The 24017-nt window shown below is 36.0% G+C and overlaps 1 protein-coding gene across 11 annotated transcripts in view; it reads right to left on the bottom strand.

Annotated features, from left to right (window-relative positions):
- The window catches only part of PHF21A (PHD finger protein 21A), a 191667-nt gene that overhangs the window by 126975 nt on the left and 40675 nt on the right, over window positions 1-24017 (bottom strand). For 8 of the 11 annotated variants that reach the window (XM_055313066.1, XM_055313027.1, XM_055313005.1 and 5 more), the window contains 2 exons: window positions 22720-22752; window positions 20519-20605 (listed from right to left, as the gene is read on the bottom strand). In XM_055313066.1, coding sequence (XP_055169041.1) covers window positions 20519-20605; window positions 22720-22752 — 120 coding nt within the window. The remainder of the gene's footprint in view (window positions 1-20518; window positions 20606-22719; window positions 22753-24017) is intronic. The other 3 variants (XM_055313076.1, XM_055313085.1, XM_055313094.1) reach the window with 1 other exon arrangement.

Below are 24017 nucleotides of genomic sequence, written 5' to 3'. Positions count from 1 at the left end.
GGTTTCCATTAAGTTATTCTCACCGAGAGAATCTCCTCTCTGGGTACCATGTATATTGACTTCAAATTTTTTGTAATTGGTTTCATGTTCATATTCCCTATAAAAGCCTAAGCTCAGCAACTGTCCAGATATACATTTGTTGGAACTTAAATAATTCAGGGAGTACTCATTTATTCAACAAACGTTTACAGACAGAAACAAGTAAAAAATTCCTGGCCTCATAGAGTGTTAGAGTTTCTGAGCTGAGTGTGGTACCAGAAAGTATCAGTTTAAGGGGAGAAGAGAAATAATATCCCATGGGACTAAACTCATTAGTAATAGGCATTTATCATATTTTATATTATAATTATCAGGGCCTACATCTTTTTTCCACCCAGAAAAGTGCAACCAAAGAATATGTTCATCTCTCTGGTAGACTCCTAAAGAATGTCTTAACCAAACTGTAGAGAGCTGCATGTGGCTTGTACTAAGAAAAATGACAAGGGAGAATTAGGCCCAAAAAAGCGTTCCTAGCACAGTCTGGGGATGGCTGGAAGTCCAAAGACTTAGTCAGCCGGTGACATGTCTCAGGAGTCCAGGATACTACACAAAGACTAAAGATCCTATCTAATGCTAAGTCCAGACTTTCATTTTTCTAATTTTTAAGCTGAAGTAATATATACACATAGCTTTAAAAAACAGTAATACAAGGCTTACAATAGAAATAGCAGTTCCTTGTACCAACTCTTTCCAAATCTCTAGTTCTGTTCCTCTCAGGAAACCACTTGCAAGTCTGTTAGAGATTTCTTCTCTGAGGAAGGTATTTATGTATCTTATTTTAAAATATATGCTCATTGTGATTTCCCAACTTTTCACCTTAATCATTACCTACTAAATTCTTACTAAAGATAACTGAAATTTAGTTCTTATACTACTTTCTCTCATCCCATCCCTACTACCATTACGTCATCCACAATTTTTAGTTAAATCTGTATTTAAGGTTTGTATTATTAGAGCCATGTAAATAACATTAAATTTTTGTTTGTTTTTTTTAATAAATTTATTTTTTATTGGTGTTCAATTTACCAACATACAGAATAACACCCAGTGCTCATCCCGTCAAGTGCCCCCCTCAGTGCCCATCACCCAGTCACCCCCACCCCCCGCCCTCCTCCCCTTTCACCACCCCTAGTTCATTTCCCAGAGTTAGGAGTCTTTATGTTCTGTCTCCCTTTCTGATATTTCCCACACATTTCTTCTCCCTTCCCTTATATTCCCTTTCACTATTATTTATATTCCCCAAAAGAATGAGAACATGTAATGTTTGTCCTTCTCTGATTGACTTACTTCACTCAGCTAAATAACATTAATTGATGAAACAATTAATATACAGTAATTATACTTCTCTTGTACATTTTGTTGTTGCTGGAACTAAAAATGCCTTGCTTTGTTATTTGCTTGGTTTTCTATATTCCCATCATTAATTCTTCCTCATACTTTCCAAAGAAGCTACACAATCCCTCTAAATGGCTCAAAACACATCACAGAAAATATCAATTTTTTTCCCCTTGGCTACATCTTTCTTAGTGTCCTCCACACTCTTGTCCAAACTAAACTGGTTGGTCTCTAAATCTGTTGTACAACAGTCATCTGGGTTTTTTCTTTATCAAATGGGATTTTCTTCATATCTCTTTTGTTTTGGATTCCCTATCTTCTGGATTCATATCTTAATCTTTACTGGAACATCCTCCAGTAGCTTCCTCAAAAACGGTGTATGGGAGGTTAAGTCTTACAACTTTGCAGGTCTACAATGTCTCTGTCCTCAGACTTGATCAAGAGTTGGATTGGGAACAGAATTCCACATTGCAAATTACTGTTTTCCAGAATTTCAAAGGTATCATTCTCCATTCTAGCTTCCCGTGCTGCTGATGACAAGTTTGATGCCATCTGATTCCCAATCCTTGTTTGCAATTGCTTTTCCTCTGAGGAAGCTTTTAACATCTCTTACTCCTATTGTTCTGAAGTTTAGCAATAATGTGGCTCCCAGTATGGGGATGTTATGTCTTTTTTCATTTGCAGTGTTTGGTACTCAATAAATTCTATTAATCTGTAATGTATGGTCCTCAGTTCTAAGAAACGTCCTTATATTAGTTACTGGATGATTTTCTCCTCTCCATTTTTAGTTCTCTTGTCTCAGAATTTCTATTGTCAGGCAGTAGACCTTCTGGTGTGATCCCCTAAAATTTTTCTCTCTTCCACCATTGATCCCTTCATGTCTTCCCTTTATTAAGAGATTATTCCAATTTTATCTTCAAAACCTTTTTATTATCAAGAATTCTTTTTTGTTTTCTAATTGTTCTCTTATTCCTAGCATCCTGTTCTTGTTCCACAGATGCAATGCCTTCTCTTACTGATCTGAGGACCTAAAGTTGTAGTTATTTTGAATTGTCCCTTCCAATTTTCTGGGTCTGTTTTGATTTTCATTTTAGTGCCTTCCCTTATACATCTGAGATTCTTGGCGGTTATGTTCATATTTAAGAACAAAGGACTAAGGATGTGGAAAACTAAAACTCTCAGACGCTGTTGGTGGGAATGTAAACGGTACACATTTTGGTAGTTCCATTAAAGTTAAAAATATACATATCCTACCACCCACCCACATGTAGGTATTTACCTAAGAGAAATGAAACAATATCTCCACACAAAGGCTTACATATGAATGTTCATATTAGCTTTACTAAAATTTGGAAACTAGAAACAATCCAAAGAGTAGATCCTGTACAAGCCTGTTTTTTAAAAATTCTAAAATACATAAACTTAATCTATAGTGACAAAAAGCAGACCAATGTCTGCCTGGGGACAAGGGCTAGGGGGTGGAGGAAGGAAGGAACACAAGGAAACTTTTAGAGGCGATGGATAGTTCATTATCTTGATTTGATGGTGTTGCCCCCAAAATAAAACCCTTTTAAAAATGAGTTTCATATTAATTATTCCTCAAAAAATCTAGAAGAGAGAAGAACAGAAATGAGCAGAGAACAAGTATCCAAAATAAAAGAGGCTTTTAGAAAATGAGGTACTGAAAATGAACTGAAAACCACAGGGCTGATGTGTATACAAGAAGGTCTTCTCATTATTCAGTATACCCTATTTTCAGTGTGGTGCTTCCTTCTGTCCTAGACTGCTATACTGTGCCTAATATATCTGAGTCAAGCGTCTCCCTGGGTAAATTTCTCTAGAGTAATGGCTGGCAAATTTTTTCTATAAACAGCCAGGTCTTTGCCACAACTACTCAATTCTGCCATTGTAACAGGAAAACGGCCATAGACAATATGTAAATGAAAGACGTGGTTGTGTTCCAATAACTTTATTTATAAAAACAGGCAGCAGGCCAGATTTGGCCCAGGTGCAGGCCATAGTTTGCCAATCCCTGCTCTAGAGAATCATACTAGTCTTTCCATTTTGGGAGAACTAATCAATTTCTCTTCAAAAGTGATGGCTATAAAATGCTTTATACCTAAAGAAGATAAATAAGCAAATAAAAAGGGAAAGGGAAGTCATGAAAAAGGATACTGAAAATCTAAAAAGAGTTCTATATAATCTTATCAGCTATTAGCAGCAGGGGCAATACTTCGGATAGCTTGCAAAAACTGTTTCCATCTGACGAACTCATATGCAGGACAAACAGATTATCATCAGAGCAGGAAAAGTATGTCTTCAGAACTTTCTGTGACAGGTGTTTATAAATGGCTTCCAACTGTTATTTTGCCTACCTTGACTTTAGTAGGAGGTTTTAAGATGTGAATAATACTCTGGGAGATTTTGCTTCAGGTTTTTTTTTTCAATTGAAGTATAACTGACATACAATGTAACATTGAGTTCCAGGTATTCAAAACAGTGAGTTAATAAGTCTATATGTTATGCTATGCTCACTACCAGTGTAGCTACCATCTGTCACCATACAACACTATTACAATACTGTTGACTATATTCCCTATGTTCTATGTTTTATTACTGGGACTTTTTCTATATCTAGAAACCTATACCTCCTACTCCCCTTCACCAATTTTGACCAGCCTCCCACCTCCCTCCCCTCTAGCAACCATCAGTTTGTTCTCTGTATTTATGGCTCTGTTTCTGCTTGTTTGTTCATGTGGCATTTTAGATGTCACATATAAGTGAAATCACATGTATTTGTCTTTCAGTATGGTGCTTCCTTCTGCCCTAGACTGCTATACTGTCTGATTTCTTTTCCAATTATGATATGAGATGACAAAAGCACTAGATAAAATGAGATCAGCACTTAGCATTATACCCTCTAGGTCTAACCACACTGTCACAAATGGCAAGATCTCACCCTTTTTATGGCCAAGTAATATTCCTGTGTGTGTGTGTTCCATTCCTCAGTCAATAGACACTTGGGGTGCTTCCATATTTTGCCTATTGTAAATAATGCTGCAATAATCAAAGAGGTGCACATATCTTTTTGAATTAGTGTTTTTGTTTTATTTTTTTAAAAGACTTTATTTATTTATTCATGGGAGACACACAGAAAGAGACAGACACACAGGCAGAGGGAGAAGCATGCTCCTTGCCAGCGGCCTGATTCAGGACTCAATCCCAGGACCCCAGAATCATGATATGAGTCAAAGGCAGATGCTCAACCACTGAGCCACCTAAGCCACCTAAAAACACCTCCTGTGTTTTTGTTTTCTTTGGGTAAATATCCAGTAGTGGAATTACTGGAGCATATTTTTGTTTTTTGAGGAACCTCCATACTATTTTCCACAGTGGCTGCACCAATTTACATTCCCACCAACAGTACACAAAAGTTCTTTTTCACTCTACATCTTCTCTAAGACTTATTTCTTGTCTTTCTGATTCTAGCCATTTTGACAGATATCAGGTGGTATCTCATTGTGGTTCTGATTTGCATTTCCCTGATGGTTAGTGATATTGAACCTCCTTTCATTTGTCTGATGGCCATCTGCATATCTTTGGGAAAATGTCTATCCAGGTTCGTTCCCAATTTTTTAATGGGATTTTTGGTTTTGTTTTTTTGTGTGTGTGTGGGTTTTTTTTTTTTTTTTTTTTGGTGAGGAGTTGTATAAATTCTTTACATACTTTGGATATTAGCTCCTTATTAGATATATAATTTGCAAGTATCTTCTCCCATTCACTAGGTTGCCTTTTCGTTTTGTTGATGGCTTCTTTTGCTGTGCAGAAGCTTTTTATTTCAGTGTAGTCCCAATAGCTTACTTTTGCTTTTGTTTCGGTTGCCTGAAGTCACTCCAGATTATTTTAAAAGTCAAATAAACATTCCATGAAAAAGGTTAACTGTAAAGTAATATACTTTTTTAAAAATAAAGGCTGCAATCTCCTTCATAATTAAAAGGTGAATTAACTTACACTTCTATTGTCTCACATTCACAATCTACAATGAGATACACACTCAGGAAAATAAAACTCAAGTTATATCAATGAACACATTCCCCCAATTTCACTAAATTCTTTTCCTTCAGGCATTGTAACTTTTCAGGATAAGTTTATCTGTGCCTCCTGACTCCACAGGAACAGGAGTCCTGATTTCTTTTCCAATTATGATATGAGATGACAGAAGCACTAGATAAAATGAGATCAGCAATAATCATTGACTGTTCATAAAAAGAACTAAGTCTGGAATTGATTATCTTTCGTTTTCTTCTTGGTCAAAATGATATAAATTTTTTTGACAAAAGGTGGAAAAGTTTTTTTAAAAGGTGATTGAGGTGGGAGTGGGAGAAAAGGTGACAAATTAAACATATTAGTTGAAGATTTCTAGGGCCTCATTTTTCAGAGCAAAGGAATGTCTGGTGTACCTGACAGAAACTAATAATCACTCTTGTCATTTTCAGACAGAGCTAGTCAGAGAGAGGTTCGCCAATCCTTGCTGATTCTCACAAACGTTTGCTTCCTGAACTCAGAGTAAATCAATTTTGGGGAACATGTCTTCTGTGAAGATAATTTTATAGGGCAACCTCTCTAACCAGCTACCATGTGAAGACAGCGGCCCAACAGTCAACTTCTTTTTCCTGTCTGGTTCTCTCACCCTCATCTGTTGGGAGAAAGAAATGCAGGAATCTGTGATCTGGCCTGTCACAGTGTTCAACATTTTAAAAAACTGAAATCCTTAAATACTACTGGGTTTTGGTAAACTTGGTTTTCCTGAATGATGTAGGTATGAAAGTATTATAACAAAGGGACATCAAGGCTGCTATGCTTCAAAGGCATGGAATATTAATAACAATGGTGACAATATAGTTTATAAACAAAGATTTTAAATATCAATTTTAAAAACAATTTATAGCTCACATTTGAAATAAATTACATAATCTTCTATAATAGATTTATCTTCTTATAATAAATTGCTTTGGCAAATAGTAAAATTATTTTTGCATTCCTTGCCCTAAAGAAGGTTGCTAGCTGAGGTGGCAAAGGGAAACTTTTCTAAAACTAGTAATAAGCACTAATGGATATTTTAACTTTATAATATTTTAGGATTCACACATCTTCAGATATACATTATAATTAATTAACTTACATTAGTAGAAAAAATTTACAGTTATACATGGAGACAGACACTGTTGATTGCTTCTATAACATCCATTATTCTCTATCCCTTCTGCTTCCCATGCTAACAAAAACCAATTTTGTTTGGGTAACTAGCCTCCAAGCGTTTGCGAGGCAAATCCTCAGCTCCTGAACCTAAATCAGCTTCGATCCATTCTTCTTGCCGGTGACTACTTTAAGCATTGGCATGTGACAAAAATGGTCGGTCAATGAGATGCAAAGTCTGTTGAAAGGCCTCTAAGGTTTCCCCTGCTCTTAAAAAGAGACATTTAAGAATAACTGGTCCTTTTTTTTTTTTTGCCCCAGAATGTTCATAGATGAGGATATAAAGCCTCGAGTTACAGCAATGACCATGAGCAACGTTTGCTGACACGCGGAGGGCGGCAGAGCAGGAAGATGACTAGAAATGGTTTCTGATGGTGTTGCTGAGCTGCTGAACTTGACGACTCTAGGAATTCATTAGGTGAATAAAGGTATTTATTGTTTTAGCTAATTTTAGTTAGCCTTTCAGTTACATACAGTCAAAAGCATCTGAACTGGCAATTATAACGCCCATATTACAGATGAGGAAACCAGTTCAGAGAAATTCAACAGACACAAGGCCAGTCAGTAAATGGCAGTCACGGTTAGAACTTCTTGCTTTTCTTTAACAAATCTCTAAATAACACTGTGCATGAAATACTAGGTATACAATGGGTTTTAAGTATGAAGGGAACACAGATCTTAGAGACTCACAATCTAGAAGGGATATAAACATACAAAAAAGTAGTTAAAGAAATGTGATAAAGAGGGATCCCTGAATGGCTCAGTGGTTTAGCGCCTGCCTTCGGCCCAGGGCGTGATCCTAGAGTCCCGGGATCGAGTTCCATATCAGGCTCCCTGCATGGAGCCTGCTTCTCCCTCTGCCTGTGTCTCTGCCTGTCTCTCTCTGTGTCTCTCATGAATAAATAAATAAAATCTTAAAAAAAAAAAAAAGAAAGAAATGTGATAAAGAGAAACAGAGCAAGAAGCTATCAATTCACAAGAGAAAACATTTAACTATCCCAAAAGATGTTAGGGATAGGTATATCTGAGAGATAACAAATTCATTTCTTTAGTGACTTAAAATTTCAAAAGACAACTTCCTATGACTGTTACATTTCAAAATAAATTTTTAAAAACTTCCAAAGAAACAGATGTAATCTTCTAAACATAATGTTGAATAAATTAAGACAAAAAAAATACATCCTACGTGAATTCATTTATAGGCAAAATTAATCTATGTTACTAGAAGTCACAATAGTGGTTTCTCTGGTAGAAGAGAATCAGAATGAAATGAAGAAAGCACAAAAAAGTTTCTGTAGTTTCTATAGTAAAATCTGAGACTGACATGGGTGCTAGTTATCCAGGTGTTTCAGCTTGCAAAAATGTATCTGAGCCATATATACATACACATAAATATATACACATGTATAATTTTCTGTATTTATATACTTGAGTAGTTTAAAAAAACTATGTTCTTATAAAAAATATAGATAAAAAGAGTACAAAAAATTAAAAGTGCCAAATTCCTTGGTCATCTCTCAGGAATCCCACATTTCTGAGAGGAAATCACTATTAACAGCTCCATGTAAATAATTCTAAATAATCTACAACTTTCCCAACATATTTTCTTTCTGTCTCTCACTCTAAGATTCTATTCATTTATCTGAGAGACAGAGAGAGATAAAGAGAGAGAGACAGCATGGGGGGAGCAGGAGAAGCAGAGGGAGAAGCAGATGCCCCACTGAGCAGCGAGTCAGTCACTGGGCTCAACCCCAGGACCCTGAGATCATGACCTGAGCAGAAGGCTGCCACTTAACCAACTAAGCCACCCAGTAACCCCTCCACGTATTTTCAAGTATAAATGGCCATGGATGCATATACACATTTTTTTAAACATTTTATTTTAAATAATAAATCATACTTTATATCTGTTTTACAATTTGATTTTTCACCTTCCATTCATCTTTCTACTCAGTTAACTACTTCATAATATGCATGTATTGTTAACTCTTATGTATTACTTGCTAATTAATGCATGCTGATATATTTGTAGTTATTTTCAACTTTTCATGTGTGGCTATTTCAGTACTGTACTGTCCTGTAAATGAGCCTGTGGGTCAAAGGGCAGACGATTAAGTCAGGTTTGATACTAAAAAGAGAAGATAGGAAAGAATATTTCCGGGCAAAGAAATGATAGAGCATAACCAAGAAAACTTAAGTATGTGTCAAATCTGAAGGACAAGGTGTGTATGAGTTCAACGGAAAGGCTCATGGTTAAAGATAATAAGGGGTTTTCTGAGCCACTGTAAGGAATTTGGATTTTTTCCTAGAATCCAAAGCAAAAGGAGCTACTGAAGAGTCACAACCAGGAAAGCCAACATATAAGGGGTGTCTTTTATATCTTCCTGTTAATAGTGAAAGGCTGGATGATAAAGACAGAACTGCATCCAAGGGAGCAGGGGAGCATGAGCAATGTTAAGGAGCTTGAATAAACAGGACTGGATAAGAGACTCAAAGTGAGACTAAAGGTTCATGATGACTTCCATGTCTCACTTGGGTCACTGGATAAATGGGAGTGTCATTAACCAAAAAGGGAAAGAAGAAGTAGGATTTGAAGGGGGGTGGATTTGGTGTTCTATCTGGAGAATATGGAGCTCTGGAACATCCAACAGGCAAAAGCTGAAAATGCACATCTGTCTAGAGCTCGGGAGAGAGGGGAGGAGGAAATAAAGATTTGGAGGTCACTGACATTTAGGGATGATTTGAGGCTGTATGCCACTCCCGGGGGAAAAAACAAAGCAAGATGAGAAGGAAGACAAAGATAAAACACCACAGAATATTAATTTTTAAAGGGTAGGCTGAGGAAGAGAAGTGAGTAGGTGCATTCAAAGAGGTCAAAGAACAAAGAAAGGAAGGTTCTTGGTTCTCTGAAGAAGAAAACCTTAAGGAAATGGTCATTAATCTGAAATGCTAGAGTTAGTTCAAGTAAAATGAAGTTGAAAATTTACTTTAGATTTAGCAATTATGTTACTAAAACTTTCAGTGAGCTCATTAGAGTAGAATGTAGATGGAAAATGACTGCACTGGGTTGATAAAGGGATATAAGTAAGGAAAAATAACATCAAATAGAAACTAACCAAAGATTAAGCTTTTTAAGAAGGTTAATGATGAAGAGACAAAGAGGGCAATGGCAGAAAGAAATTAAGAAACAAAGAAATTCTTATTATTTAAAAGGATAAGGGGCACCTGGGTGCCAGTTAAGTTCAGTGGCTGCCTTTAGCTCAGGTGATGATCCCCAAGCCCCAAATCGGGCTTTCCTGCTCAGCTAGGAGTCTGCTTCTTTCCAGCCCTGCTTGCGCGTGCACAGTCTCTCTCTCTCAAACAAATACAATCTTTAAAAAAATTTTTTTAAAGCATAAAAGAAATGTAAGCCTGTTTTAGGAGGTCAGAATAAGTTTAAAGAGAACCCAAAGAAGATAAAACAGACAGAAATAAGTGATGTAGAAACATCACAAAGGAGATTGTTTCTAGATATACCAGGTTTCCAGACTGCTGGCTCAACTCATTTACTGGTTTATACTACTTCACTTCATAAAATTTTTCCTTTTATGAAACTAAGATAAAGCTGCTCTGAACTGAAACAGTTAAAAATGTTATTGAACTTTCTTAAAATATTCAAGTAGGAAACAATATTGAGAATATTTTTTCCCTATTTGAATGGGAAATCTTTTAGTGGTAAAATGCCTTAGCATGGACATCATAGGCCACCTTACCAGACTACTAGCTCCTTGAGAAAGCATAATGAATTTATATATTCAAAAACACTTGCTACATAACTACTATACTAGGCTCGAGGGGTACAAATACAAGCAAGACACATTCTCTATCCTCAAGGAGCTTACAAATAATTACAACACAGTGCAATGAAAACAAGTAAGAGAGGTGGGCACAAACACCATGAGTACACAGAAGAGGGCTATATAGCTTTGCTTGGAGAATGGAAAGAAGTCAAGGATCTCTGCTTACCCTGGGTCTTCAAAGAGTAAGTATGAATTTACCAAGTAAAAGGGAAAGAAAACTCCTGCTGTAGAGAACAGCATATGTAAAGGCACAGAGAAATGAGAGAGCCTAGTATAAAGAAATGACACCAGTGAACTTCTGGGATATGTAAGGCAGGAAAGGACACAAGAGAGCAATCAAGAGTGAGCTGCTAAAACCATCAGTGCTAATGAGCTTGAACATCTTGAAGGTGATGACCAGTCACAGGGAAGTAACACTGCAAGATTCTCTTTTTTTAAGATTTTATTTATTTCAGAGAGAGGGAGAGGGAGAGGGAGAGGGAGAAGGAGAGGGAGAGGGGGAGAGGGGGAGAGGGGGAGAGAGAGAGAAAGAGAGAAAGAGAGAGAGAGCGCGCGCACAGGAGCGGGAGGGAGGGGCAGAGGGAGAGGGAGAAGCAGACTCCCTGCTGAGTAGGGACCCCCCCCCACACCCCCACACACACACCCCCACGCACACAGGGCTTGGCCCCAGGACCTTGGGATCATGACCTGAGCCAAAGGTAGACACTTAAACGACTAAGCCACTCAAGCGCCCTAAATATATGGATTGCTTCATGAATTTGCATGTCATCCTTGTGCATGACATGCCATGCTACATTTTTTTTAATTTTATTCCCAGTGTAGTTAACATTCAAGTGTTATATTAGTTTCAGATATACAATACAGTGATTCAATGCTTCCATATATTACCCCATGCTCATCAAGGTAAGTGTACTCTTAATCCCTTTCAGCTATTTCACCAGTCACCCTACCCATGTCACCTCTGGTAACCATCTGTTCTCTATAGTTAAGAGTCTGTTTCTTGGTTTGTCTCTTTTTTTTACCCTTTGTTTATTTGTTTCCTTTCTTAAATTCCATATATGAGGGAAATCACATGATATTTGTCTTTCTCTGACTGGCTTATTTCGCTTAGCGTAATGCTTTCTAGATCCATCCATGTTACTGCAAATGGCAAGATTTTGTTCTTTTTAATGGCTGAATAATATTCCATTGTATATGAATACCATACCTTTATCCATTCATCTACTGATGATGAATGATGGGCTGCTTCCATAATTTGGCTAAATAACACTGCAATAAACACAGGGGCACATATATCCCTTCAAATTACTATTTTCATATTTTTGGGAAAATAGCCAGTAGTGAGATTACTGGGTCACAGGGTAGTTCCATTTTTAATTTTTTGAGGAATCTCCATACTGTCTTCCACAGTGGCTGTGCCAGCCTGTATCCCCATCAACAGTGCATGAGGGTTCCTTTCTCTTCATATCGTCACCAATACTTGTTTCTTGAGTTTAATCCATTTTAGACATTCTGACAGATGTGAAGTGCTATCTCATTGTGATTTTGATTTGCATTTCCCTGATGATGAGTGATGTCAAGCATCTTTTCATGTGTCTGTTGGTATCTTAGAAAAAAAATGTCCATGTTTTCTGCCCATTTCTTAATTGGATTATTTGGGTTTTGGTGTTGAGTCTTATAAGTTTTTTATACATTTTGGATACCAACCCTTTATCGGATACGTTATTTGCAAGATTTTCATTCTTTGCACCCTCCATGGACCTAGTACCAGGCAGGCCTTTCACTATAAAAAACTCATAATAAATATATGTGGAATAAACAGAAGAGTCAGAATCTTAGAATGATAAAGACATTTGAAAAAACACAGATCCTAAGGAGAAGGGAATTGAAGGGAACTGAGTATTTAAAAGCACAAAGTAATTTACTAATGAAGTCACAGTTATACTGGCTAAGGCCCTGTTTAAAAAAGTATTTGTTGTATGCATCATCTACCATCAAAAGTTAAGATTAACGTTCTCCAAAGTGTCAAAGTGAAGAGTCCCTACATGCTTGAAAAAAGTTCCAAAAACTTAGACTTTGACTAGATTTTCATTGCTTGAGGCAAACTCTCTTTCATGAGTAAGAGATGAGCATAGAAAGAAAAAATACAGTAGATTCTAATAGTTCAGTGTCAAGACATGTAACATCTGATAATGAGCATTAAGAATTTCAAATTGAATTTAAAGTCATTCCATGGGGTGCCTGGGTGGCTCAGTAAGTTAAGTGTCCAACTCTTGATTTTTGGCTGAGCTCATGATCTCAGGGTTGTGGGATCGAGCCCTGTTGTGGGCTGTGCTGGGCATGGAGCCTGCTTAAGATCCTCTCTGCAACCTTCCTGCTTCCCCTCCCCCACCATCTCTCTCTGCCTCTCAAAAAGAGTAAAAATAAAATAAAAAGTCATCCCATGTGCTAGCATCAAAAATAAATGATTAGAATGAACTAAGAAGATTGCCCAAACCTACTAAGAGAAGTAGATTGCTGCGTTTGGCAGAAATCACCAATTTATTTGATTTCCTCCACCACACTCGTTAAAACATCCTACAATAACATGGCACCCATTATTAAAATAGGAGTTCCTTTATCAAGCTTCTTTTTTTTTCTAAAGATTTATTTATTCATTCATGATAGACATAGAGAGAGAGAGGCAGGTATACAGGCACAGGGAGAAGCAGGCCCCACGCCAGGAGCCCGACGCGGGGATCACGCCCTGGGCCAAAGGCAGGTGCCAAACCACTGAGCCACCCAGGGATCCCCCTTTATCAAGCTTCTTTATCAATCTTTGATTAGTTATGTACAACTACTGGCAATAGTGACAACTGTACCCTGAGAATAAAGGTTAAAAAAAAGGGAGAAGAAACTGATGCCCTATGTACACAAGAGGTAGTAAACTTAAGAAACAACTAGACCAAAGGTTTTCCATAAATATTGTGCAGGAGGGATGAACTTGACTAAATCCTAGGGAACTACTAAACTCTGGACAAAGATGAGGTCAGATTCCCACCATAATTTAAGAATCTCTACTCTAAGAAAATAACAATTCTAAATTCTAATGTGATGAGCCAATCACACTAGTTTGATTATGAATGAAAAAGGGTAACATTGTCTGGTCACTGGCATCAGAGACTGGAGATAGTCATGTATCAGGTTACCATTATTAGACTACAAGAACTAATTTACTTATTTGACTCCAAAGCAATGAAGCCTAAAGGCAATGTAATTATTGTGCCTAATGTCCTATTTCAAAAAATATTTGATAAAGGTCCACAGAATAGAATTTATTAAATAAAACTGAATGAAGAATACAGTGATCTGGATTCTAGTCTTAAATCAGATACTGATTCATTATATATATAATCATGGCTAAATCACAAACAGTCCACATCCCAATTTATGTATCACAATGATGTACTTACTCATGACTGTGTTAAATGTTCTAAGTCCTTCAAAAAAGTAGCACTTGACATGTAAGATGAAGGTGTTCCATATAAGATAATGTTAATCACTGTGACTAAAGTTAACCATTTCCACTTAAATAGAACTTACCTCCAAAATACTCAGTGCACTCAATAGATACATGTTCATTAACTCCTAAAAGGCACTGTCTAAACATTCCATAAATAAGGAAATAGACATATTAAATTAATTCAGAATCTATCAAAAATTCTGTTACAGAATCAGAAATAGACTCAAACTCCGAGTTTCCCCTCCCCCATCCACAGTCCATTGTTTAAATCACCTTCCTAGCTTAAATTACGTTGTTCTATGGATCAGAAACATAATTAGTTATGATAGGAACAGAAACTTCTCTTCCAAAGGCTTCAAATCCATTTTAGTAAAATATGTTCAAACTTAAAATGAGAATGGTTTTATAAATGGCAACTATTTATTAAACCCAGTAAAGTATTTCATCTTAATATTAGGTTAAGCAATCTGTAAAGAATAGAGACTGTAATTTTTAAACACAGAGTTGGAAAAGCAAACCAGTAGCAAAGACCGAAGACTATGAAGGTATCTACCTCTCTAAAAAAGAATAAGAAAAATAGGAGAAAGGGTAAAAGAAAATAAAACCTAAAACTGATATGTTTCTAAGGAATTCTAAGGAATACTATGGATTATCTGTACCAAGGACAAATGGCTTGAAAAATATACCTCCAGAAAAGCATTAGATACCTATTAATCCATCTTCCACATTAGTAAAATACTTTCCCTGCTGCCGCCCCCCCCCCCCAGGGTATCTCCTGGGAAAAACTAAGTACTGTCATATATGCTGTTAATCTGATAACAGCATTTTCTGGAGGCTTTTTGGAAATAAGTAGTAAAAGTTTAAAAATATATATATATATATATATACACACACACATACTAAAGTTCCTTTATATAACCTTAACCAAGTAAGGTAGACGGATTATTGTTCTCAATTCTTTATATTCTGTTATAAAATTATACATCCACACTCTCTGTCATGTAACATTGCAGGGCTTGGCCACATGATTTGTTTTTGCCAATGAGATATTAAAAGACTTGATGCCAGCAGAGGCTTAAAGTGTATTTTGGTAGTTTCGCCTGTTTCTGGTATTCTGGTGATAAACCATGAAATGGGTATGCCCTAGGTAGCTGCTGCCCCTTCATGGTAGGCCTCAGGGTAAACAGGTTCAGAGCAGATCTAACGCAACACGTAGCCTGAAGGCAGGGCCAGTCACCACAGACTGAAGCAGATGTGTGTGGGCCTAAGTCATGAAAGTAGATGTGTCCAGCCTAGATTCAGGAAAACCCCAGGTGATGTACAAACCCAATATGAAAATAAACACCATAAGCCACTCAATAAAACACTGGTTTATTATGCAGAACTATTACAGCAATATCTGACCAGTACACCCAGGATTCTTACACCTAAAAATGTATCCTAAAGCAATCAGAGAGAAACAGATTCATATGTGCGTTTTATCATAGCAATATTTCTAACAGCAAAAAACTGGAAACATCCTATTGTCAAATATTAGAGGAATAATTAATTATAACCTAGCTAGGCCACTAAATATTTGAACCTATGAACATATTTTTAAAAAACACTCAAAAGGGCAGCCTGGGTGGCTCAGCAGTTTAGCACCGCCTTCAGCTCAGGGCCTGATCCTGGAGACCTGGAATCGAGTCCCACGTCAGGCTCCCTGAATGGAGCCTGCTTCTCCCTCTGCCTGTGTCTCTGCCTCTCTCTCTGTGTCTCTCATGAATAAATGAATAGAATCTTAAAAAAAAAACACTCAAAAATGTAAGATGTTCATAGTACTCTCAGTTTAAAAAGCATCAAAAGAAAGATGACTAGACTATTTAAAAAAATTATTTACAAACAGAGAAAAAGATCAGGTGAATAAAATAATTCCCTGAAGAAACACAAATGCTTTTCTGTACCAAATATTATTTTATGCTAAATATTACACCAAATACTATACTCAGAATAAAGAAGTAAATTAAGACAAGCATGTTCCCTAAAACTTCATGAAACTAACGATCTATTCAGGAAGATATATATTAAAAATCAGTTATCACATATGTGTAATTACAAATTGCAATAAGCTATTGAGGCAGAAATTGCTAATTATCCTCAGCATTTATTTCCCCCTTCTTACATGGAACCAGAGTCTCCGAATTTTATCTGCCCATGGCCACCTGAAATGGACTACACTTCCCAGCCTTCCTTGCTCCTAGGAGGGGCCACATAACTAAGTTCTGACCAATGGGATCTAATTAGAAGTGGTACATACAACTTCTAGTAAGCATCCTTAAAAATAAAGGACTTGCTTTTTGTTGCTTATCCCCTTTCTTACCAGATGGAGCAGGTATTTTGGACTATAATGTGAAAGCTTCATGCTGAGAGTGGCAGAGCAACAGAACAGGAGGAGCCTGAGTTCCCTAACACTGTGGAACTACTATCTGTATACCTACAGGCCTTTCACATGAGAGAGAAACAAAATTCTACTTTATTAAAGCCATTTTCATTTTTAGTTTTCAGTCATTCACAGCTGAACCTAATCATAACTGGCACAGCTATAAAAGAAAAATGAAGGGTTCAATAAGAGATCATAACAGAAACTGTTCCATTTTGACAGGAGAAAGGTCCCCTGAAGAAGTAACATTTATGCTATGACCTGACACACCTGGCCAGGAGAGTACCAGGTGAAGAAAGGTGAGGTGGCAAACTGTTCACGGAAGGGGAAATCAAAGAAGCAACTGCTGTAACTTAAGCGTAAATCATCACAGGAACAGGTAACAAATTTGGAAATGTTAAGACTGATTGTTTATACAGTGAATTAGAATAAAAGCAGAGCAGTAAAGCAAATAGGTGGGTTGGCTCAAATATAATATCTATTCCAACAAGCAAAAATTATGCCAAAATGAGGAGGGAGGGGTGCAGAACGAGAATGAATCCCGTTAAAGAAATTAATAGTTGCTTCCAAACTTCAGTATTACTAGTGTTTAAAATAGATGGATTCTCTGATTAGAGTGGTTCATATACCATGAGAACGTCACTGGATATTTAAATGCTAATTCTCCCTGGAACAGACAAAAGTTTGATGTTAAAAATTTTTGAAATAATGTTTCTTGTCTATTTCTTATTATAAAAGGGAAACAAATTTATTGTAGGGATTAAAGCAAATATGTACATAAGACCTTAAAAAGTAAATCATATGTAAATTCATCCCCTTCCAACATTTCATAATGAAACTGTTTCTATACGTATTTACATGCCCACATACATAGATACATAAGACACACTCAAAAATGGGACTATAATGCATAAAAGCTGCATGTGCTTTTTCAACTGCTTTATCATGAACACATTCCATATCATTAAAATATTTTTAAAACTATGATTTTTAATGGCTCCATAACATATAATTTGTTTAGCCAATCAAATCTGGGGATTCCTGAGTTAAAACTGTCAACCACAAATTAAAGCCCTTTGAGTCAGGAAGCTAACTTCAAAATCTGCAATGGAGAGTTTATTCAAAAATCTCAAGTTACAGTTTGAAAACATTAGAACCGGGCAGCCCCGGTGGCGCAGCGGTTTGGCGCCGCCTGCAGCCTGGGGTGTGATCCTGGAGACCTGGGATCGAGTCCCACATCAGGCTCCCTGCATGGAGCCTGCTTCTCCCTCTGCCTGTGTCTCTGCCTCTCTCTCTCTCTGTGTCTATGAATAAATAAATAAAATCTTTAATAAAAAATAAAATTCAAAAAAAAGAGAAAACATTGGAACCTTCTAACCAAGAATTCAATGAAATTCACTGAGTTTTAGCCATAAAAGATGCTCACTAAAGACTGTATTTTCCCAAATGGAGCATAACATTTCATAGTCTCGAGGAAGAAACTGATTAAGTATCAAAGACTGAGGTAGTAATAAAAAATAAGAACTACTGAGTGCCCACTGTAAGAATTAATGACTATCTACAATGTTTTTTTTAATAAAGCAAAAAAAGAGAATGTATGCATTTATTACTGGTGTAAGTTTTCAAGTAGATATAGAAAAAAGTAACAACAGAAAAGTACACATATATAAAAAGAATAGAAACAAATAACAAAGGATTAGAAGTTGTTAATTGTGGAATATGATATTCTTTGAACTTTGCTATATTTAGCATTTTTCTCACAACCAAAAAAATTAATGTTAAATTAAAATATTTGTCATGTGAGTAAAGTAATTCAGATTTTAGCCATCAAAATAGAAGGAAATCAGTGTTTTGCCAGAGGCTAAGAAAATCTTTTCAGAAAGAAAAACAAAATTCTAGGCATTTAACATTAGTCATTTGTTGTAAAATAAAACTATTTTAAACTGAATATCAATGTTTTATGTTGGAAATAAGCCTGAGGAAGGCCTAGCTTTTGAACTTTACTGCTGAGCTTTCTTCAAGTACTAGACTACCTAAAAATGATATATTTTCTGTTCTATCAAAAAGGTTGTTTTAAGCAGTTAGCAAGTATTTTAAAAATTGCAAGACTGCATTTCAGTTTCTGACTATTCTGTTAACTTTGTACACCTAAGGTTTTCCTGATGCCAAGCCCATTTTTTAATATTCTGGTTTCTTTTTTTTTTTTTAAAGATTTTATTTATTTATTCATGAGACACACACAGAGAGAGAAGCAGAGACACAGACAGAGGGAGAAGCAGGCTCCATGCAGGGAGCTCGATTCAGGACTCGATCCTGGGACTCCAGGATCATGCCCTGAGCCAAAGGCAGACACTTAAGCGCTGAGCCATCCAGGCACCCCAATACTCTGGTTTCTAAAATCCAAACTTAGTTCAGATGACAGAGTTTACCATTTGATGAAATGTCTTACTACTAAACATAAAAGGATGCAATTTTCTATTAAGTGAGGTCCCTAGCAGAAAAAAGAAATTAAAGAATAAAAAATTATAGAAATAAATGAATCTTTACATCAGTTCTCACAAACAAAATTTTCAAATAAATGTAAATTTCTTCAATTGCCCCATTTTCCCCAAATGTAGCTTTAGGTTGTCGTAACTTTGTGACAGCATCCCCCACCCCCTAACTCCACTAATCAGTTCTCACCTTCTTTCCCTGCTGGAACACGTGAATTTTTCAGCAAAAGTGACTCATTCATTGGCATCTTGTCAAACTAACCCTGAAACTATAACGAAGCTTGGCGCTAACACAATTCTAAAGCTAGAATACTTTCACTAACACACATCATTTTGACTTTAGAGAACTGAATCACTTTCAGATCCAAATACATACTAATGAACTCTGTTTATATTTTTCCTTACTAATTGTTCTCCACCATGCTACCTCCTCCCAATTTTAGTTTGGCAATTCCCTAATCTAAAATATCTCCTGTCTCTAGAGAAGACAAGATGGGGAACACAGAAGCAAAAGAACAGGAGCGGGGAGAAAAAAAAAGCAGTTGTTCACTCAGCCTGGAAAAAGATCCTATTCTGAACAATTAGCAACTCGTATCCATTCCATACAATTCTCAAAATTTATTTCTCCCCCTAGTTAAATGAAAACACAATAGAATACACAATACAAACACAATCAGAAATCTCCAGAAACAAATTACTCATTATTATTTCACTAAATAAAAGTTTTTAAAAAGCACACAATAAAAAAAATTTTTAAACCACACGAAAATCAATTATTAAGAACTATTTAGTCAAAAATTTTCAATAAGACGTCACCAGCAGGAACTATCAATTGTAAATCACCTTATGCTTTTGGTTCAAACATTCATCTACGCCAAGATAGAAAGCTGCTCCTTTTAACCAGAGGGAGAGTGGTAGGGAAGGAACAAGAAAACAAATGCTTTGTCAGATTACCATAGACATTTACTTAGAGCTCTGTCAATTGTCACACTCCACCTGGTGGCAGGAGCTGCCTGAATTGGTGAAGTAGCGGTCATTATACAAGAAATTCCAAAGAATACTTTCCAGATGTCTTTGGGGAAAAAGCAAGATGCTTTTCTCTTGCTCTATACAAATAAATCTAACAAGGTTTCACCAAAGTTTTTTCACATAATAGGTCACTATGTAATAAAGAATAACATACAGGTTTGACAGTAATCAGAATGGGAGACCTACATTTACAGCAATTTATTTACAACCAATCTCCACGATAAATTAAATGTCATCTCAAGTCTTTAAAACAGGTTAACAAGACACATCCAGCAACTACAAGATTCTCTATCACATACTCCCACTAACTTTCTTTACCTCTTTCCCCTATGGGTAAACTACAGAGTTTAATTAACACAGTTAACAGCAGCCCGCCACATTGCTTTTAGATATTTGCCAGTAACATATACCCATGGGATACTCTAGACACTGATTTCAACCAAAAATAAAAATAGATAAACAGAGCTCCAACAAAATTAAAACTGAGTCTGGCTGCCCACACTTATTTTCACACATAAGGAAAAATAGCAGTTCTCCTAGAAGCCTCAAGCAGACATATCTTTAGAACACAATGTTAAAAATATGCCCCCCCCCCTTTTGCCCCTACCTGTTTCTCACTCAAAGCTGTGATTTTGGCTTGGAGTTCATGAAGCTGTTTCTTTAAATCAGCATTCTGATTGGAAAGAAAAAATATCTGTGAGAAAGATATTTCATTTGTTAACAGAATAGTAGCAAGAAGACCTTATGCATACTGTATTACAAATGATGAAGCAATCTTAAGCATTTAGCCAATCAAATTTGTCATGCATTAAACTATAGTTATATTATCATCACCTAATACACAGGTCCTAAATGTAGCTCCTACCACTAGAATAGGGGCAGTTCATTTGCAATTGTTTCAAATTACAAGTTTTATATTTTAGCATCTTATATTGTAATAGTATTCCTTCCTATTGAAATATTGTTATTCTTTATAGAAAGTATCAATTGACAGAAAACCTAAAGCTCCACTAATCAGACAAAAGCAAGAAAATGGAAGTTATAATAAGTATACATACACTGCTTAATGGCATTATCAATAAAGATAAGAGTTTTTTCTCCACTTGCCCTCTCCCTTATTTAGTAGAGTACATTTGTTATGTTAGCCTAGATTTGAAAAGCTGTCAGTGCTGCAACTGCCTTAACACTACATCATTCAAATTAACACACTGACTACCAGGGTATTTTCTCAGTTCTAAAATTCTAGGAATCAAAAAAGAATACTATTTTAGATGAGATACACTGAGCGTGCTTGCTTTTTACTCAAGTGGGGAAAAAATCCAAAATTAAAATTTTCAAATGCTTAATGTAGCAGGACAGCCTACTAACAGACTGAGCACCATTCCAATAAAAGACTACTTTTTCTTCATTGTTTCACTTGCATTTCTTTCGATTCACCCTGTTTAGTCTTCTGCCAGGATTGGGACACACATCCTCCCCTTCATGTTTACTCTACATTCTTTCTTATATTTGATATAAAGCTTCCGTAATGAGATCACTCACAAGATTGTCCAACAACCTACTGCCCCTTCAGATTCTTTTGAGTTAAGATGCTCTGTTACATGACTACCAACTCTATCAGAAATGCTAAAATTTTCTAGTAATATTTCAGTTGCTGACAATGTAGGTTACCAAATTAAATATAAGAGTTTACTAATCTAAGGTCTACTGCCTCTTGGTTCCCTAAATATAATTTAAATTTTAATACACTTTAAAAAATAAATAAAAATAGAGAAGTTTCTCAAAGAAACAGGACTGTCAAACAGGAGTTCAATGTGGGCCATCAATGCCAACCCTCAGAATCAATGGACTGTGTTAAAACCCAACAGGTCACTGGGTACTACGTTTTTGGAGAAATGAATATGCTTCCCACTTCCAAAAAATCAATCTGCTTCAGTACCATTCTTTAATCCAAGAATTAATTTTCTTAACTTTACAATGAGGTGTATATGGTATGTTTAACAAAGTTAAATATATATATATATTTCCACATATATAATAAGTCTAAGTGTTCTGTGAACAGATTTGTGGGCACACAGATCTTGAAAGTCTGATAAACACTCTTCAAACTTAGGACCCACTGTCTAATGGCTACAAAAGAGACACCACCTGAACAATAAATGTAATCATCAAAGACAAGATAACTTTTTAGGAAGATTTCTCTTCAGGGATAGAGATGAACCTAAGTCAAAAACTCCTATGAGAATTTAAACAGAAGGTAGCATCTGTTGGATTATTATATATGGTAGTTTTAAACCCTCTTTAAGAGTTCTTTCAAAGATAATTTTTTAAAAGTTCTTTGAAAATTATTCTGAAATTATTTAATCATAGTGGAATTAAGTATTTAAGTGTTCTGTACTGTGTAAGCTAGGAGAAGAATCATTCGGGGCCATATACATTAATTTGGAGACTACAGGAAGCCTCAAAAACTCTGATTCTGGATAAGCAGGCTTACAGAAATGAAATTTAAGCTATATGAAGAGTAATAACTCAATTTGTTCCCCAAAATACTCAAAAAAATTAACATAAAATAACAAACAAAGATGAAATAGTAACTACACTATAACAGAATTACTGGATTTTTCTAAACCTTTATAACATGAAAATCAAAAAAAAATAACATGAAAATCAATATGCTAAACATAATTGCTGTTAGAGATAACAAAGTTTTCAAAACTTAAGTTCCTGGTTTGTATTTTAATATCTAACGGGTATTTTATTTTAAATTATTTTAATTTAAAAATTAAATAAATTAAAGTAGTATTTTACCTGTGGATCCTGCTTCATTTGAGCAACCAGTTTCTGGTAATAAAGAGAGAAAAAGAGCCATCAGTCTTACATATTAATCCACTATGGCTAATCAGACTTGTCCCCCAAAATCTAAAGTTTTAAGTCCACCCTAAAAAAGGAACACCACACAATGAGAAGAGATCAAAAGCTTCTGTGATCCATATAATATATATGGATTACTTATTTGGTCCATATAATATATGTGTATATATATATATATACATATAAATCAAACTAGCACTTTGTGTTTGAAATTAAAAACTCCCGCTTTTTAACAAATCTGGAGATGGGATGGGGATGGGAGCTTTTAAAAAAGCAATTTAAACAAGCTGGATGCTCTAAAAGCCAAATATCCCTCTAAAATGTTATCATCGTTTATAGAGTCCCAAAAGGCCTGGAAAGAAGCTGCTCCCATAACAAAACAGGCCTGTTTGTATACAGCAAAGTACAGATTTGGCAAGTCTGTTGGTTTGGTTCTTACCACAAAAGGAAGCTAGTATCAGCTACTGACTCTGCCACTGCCTTCTCTGCAGGAGGGTGTACTCAGTGGGGCAGTGATGCTTAGTATTTGAAAGTAAGGAAATGAAGAAACAACAACACAAACTCTACCTACCTGGGTTCCTCTGGGAAAGAGAGTGCTACCAGAATACTTAATAAGACCTTTACCAGGGAAAAGAGAAGTCCAAATAAATGAAAAAGAAAGAAAAATGGACATCTTCTAACCTAGCTCAACTTCTAAAAGCATCACTGCCCAAAGATGATAATAACTAGGACAGAAAAATTTGAAGGATAAAAAATATCAGAAGGCTGATTCCTAAAAGCATCTGGGAATAAGCTGTTCCCCAAAAGAATTTTTCATATAACTAAAAAATCTGTCCCTCTTTTTGAATGTTGAAGTACTTTAAAAATTTTTAGTCATAAAATACTTCTTATATACTTACCTGCCTTCTTAAACAAAAAAAAAGTCAGCTTTGATTGATACTCAGAAGTATGATTACATCAATTAATATACTATTCTATAAACAGCACAATAGGTCCTTACAATAAAGGCCCCAAACTGCTATGATTTAAAGAGTTCTCATGTCTGCATTTTAGTTTTTCTTTTTTTTTTTTTTTTTTTTAAAGACTTTATTTATTTGACACAGAGAGAGAGAGCACACACACACAAGCAGGGGAAGCAGGAGACTCTCCTGAGCAGGGAGCCTGATGCAGGGCTCAGATCCCAGAACCCTGGGATCATGACCTGAGCTGAAGGCAGATGCTTAACCAAGTGACCA

The sequence above is a fragment of the Nyctereutes procyonoides genome, unplaced genomic scaffold, assembly GCF_905146905.1.
Source record: "Nyctereutes procyonoides isolate TBG_1078 unplaced genomic scaffold, NYPRO_anot_genome, whole genome shotgun sequence".
Taxonomy (NCBI): domain Eukaryota; kingdom Metazoa; phylum Chordata; class Mammalia; order Carnivora; family Canidae; genus Nyctereutes; species Nyctereutes procyonoides.
This window is presented reverse-complemented; position numbering and strand designations above follow the sequence as displayed.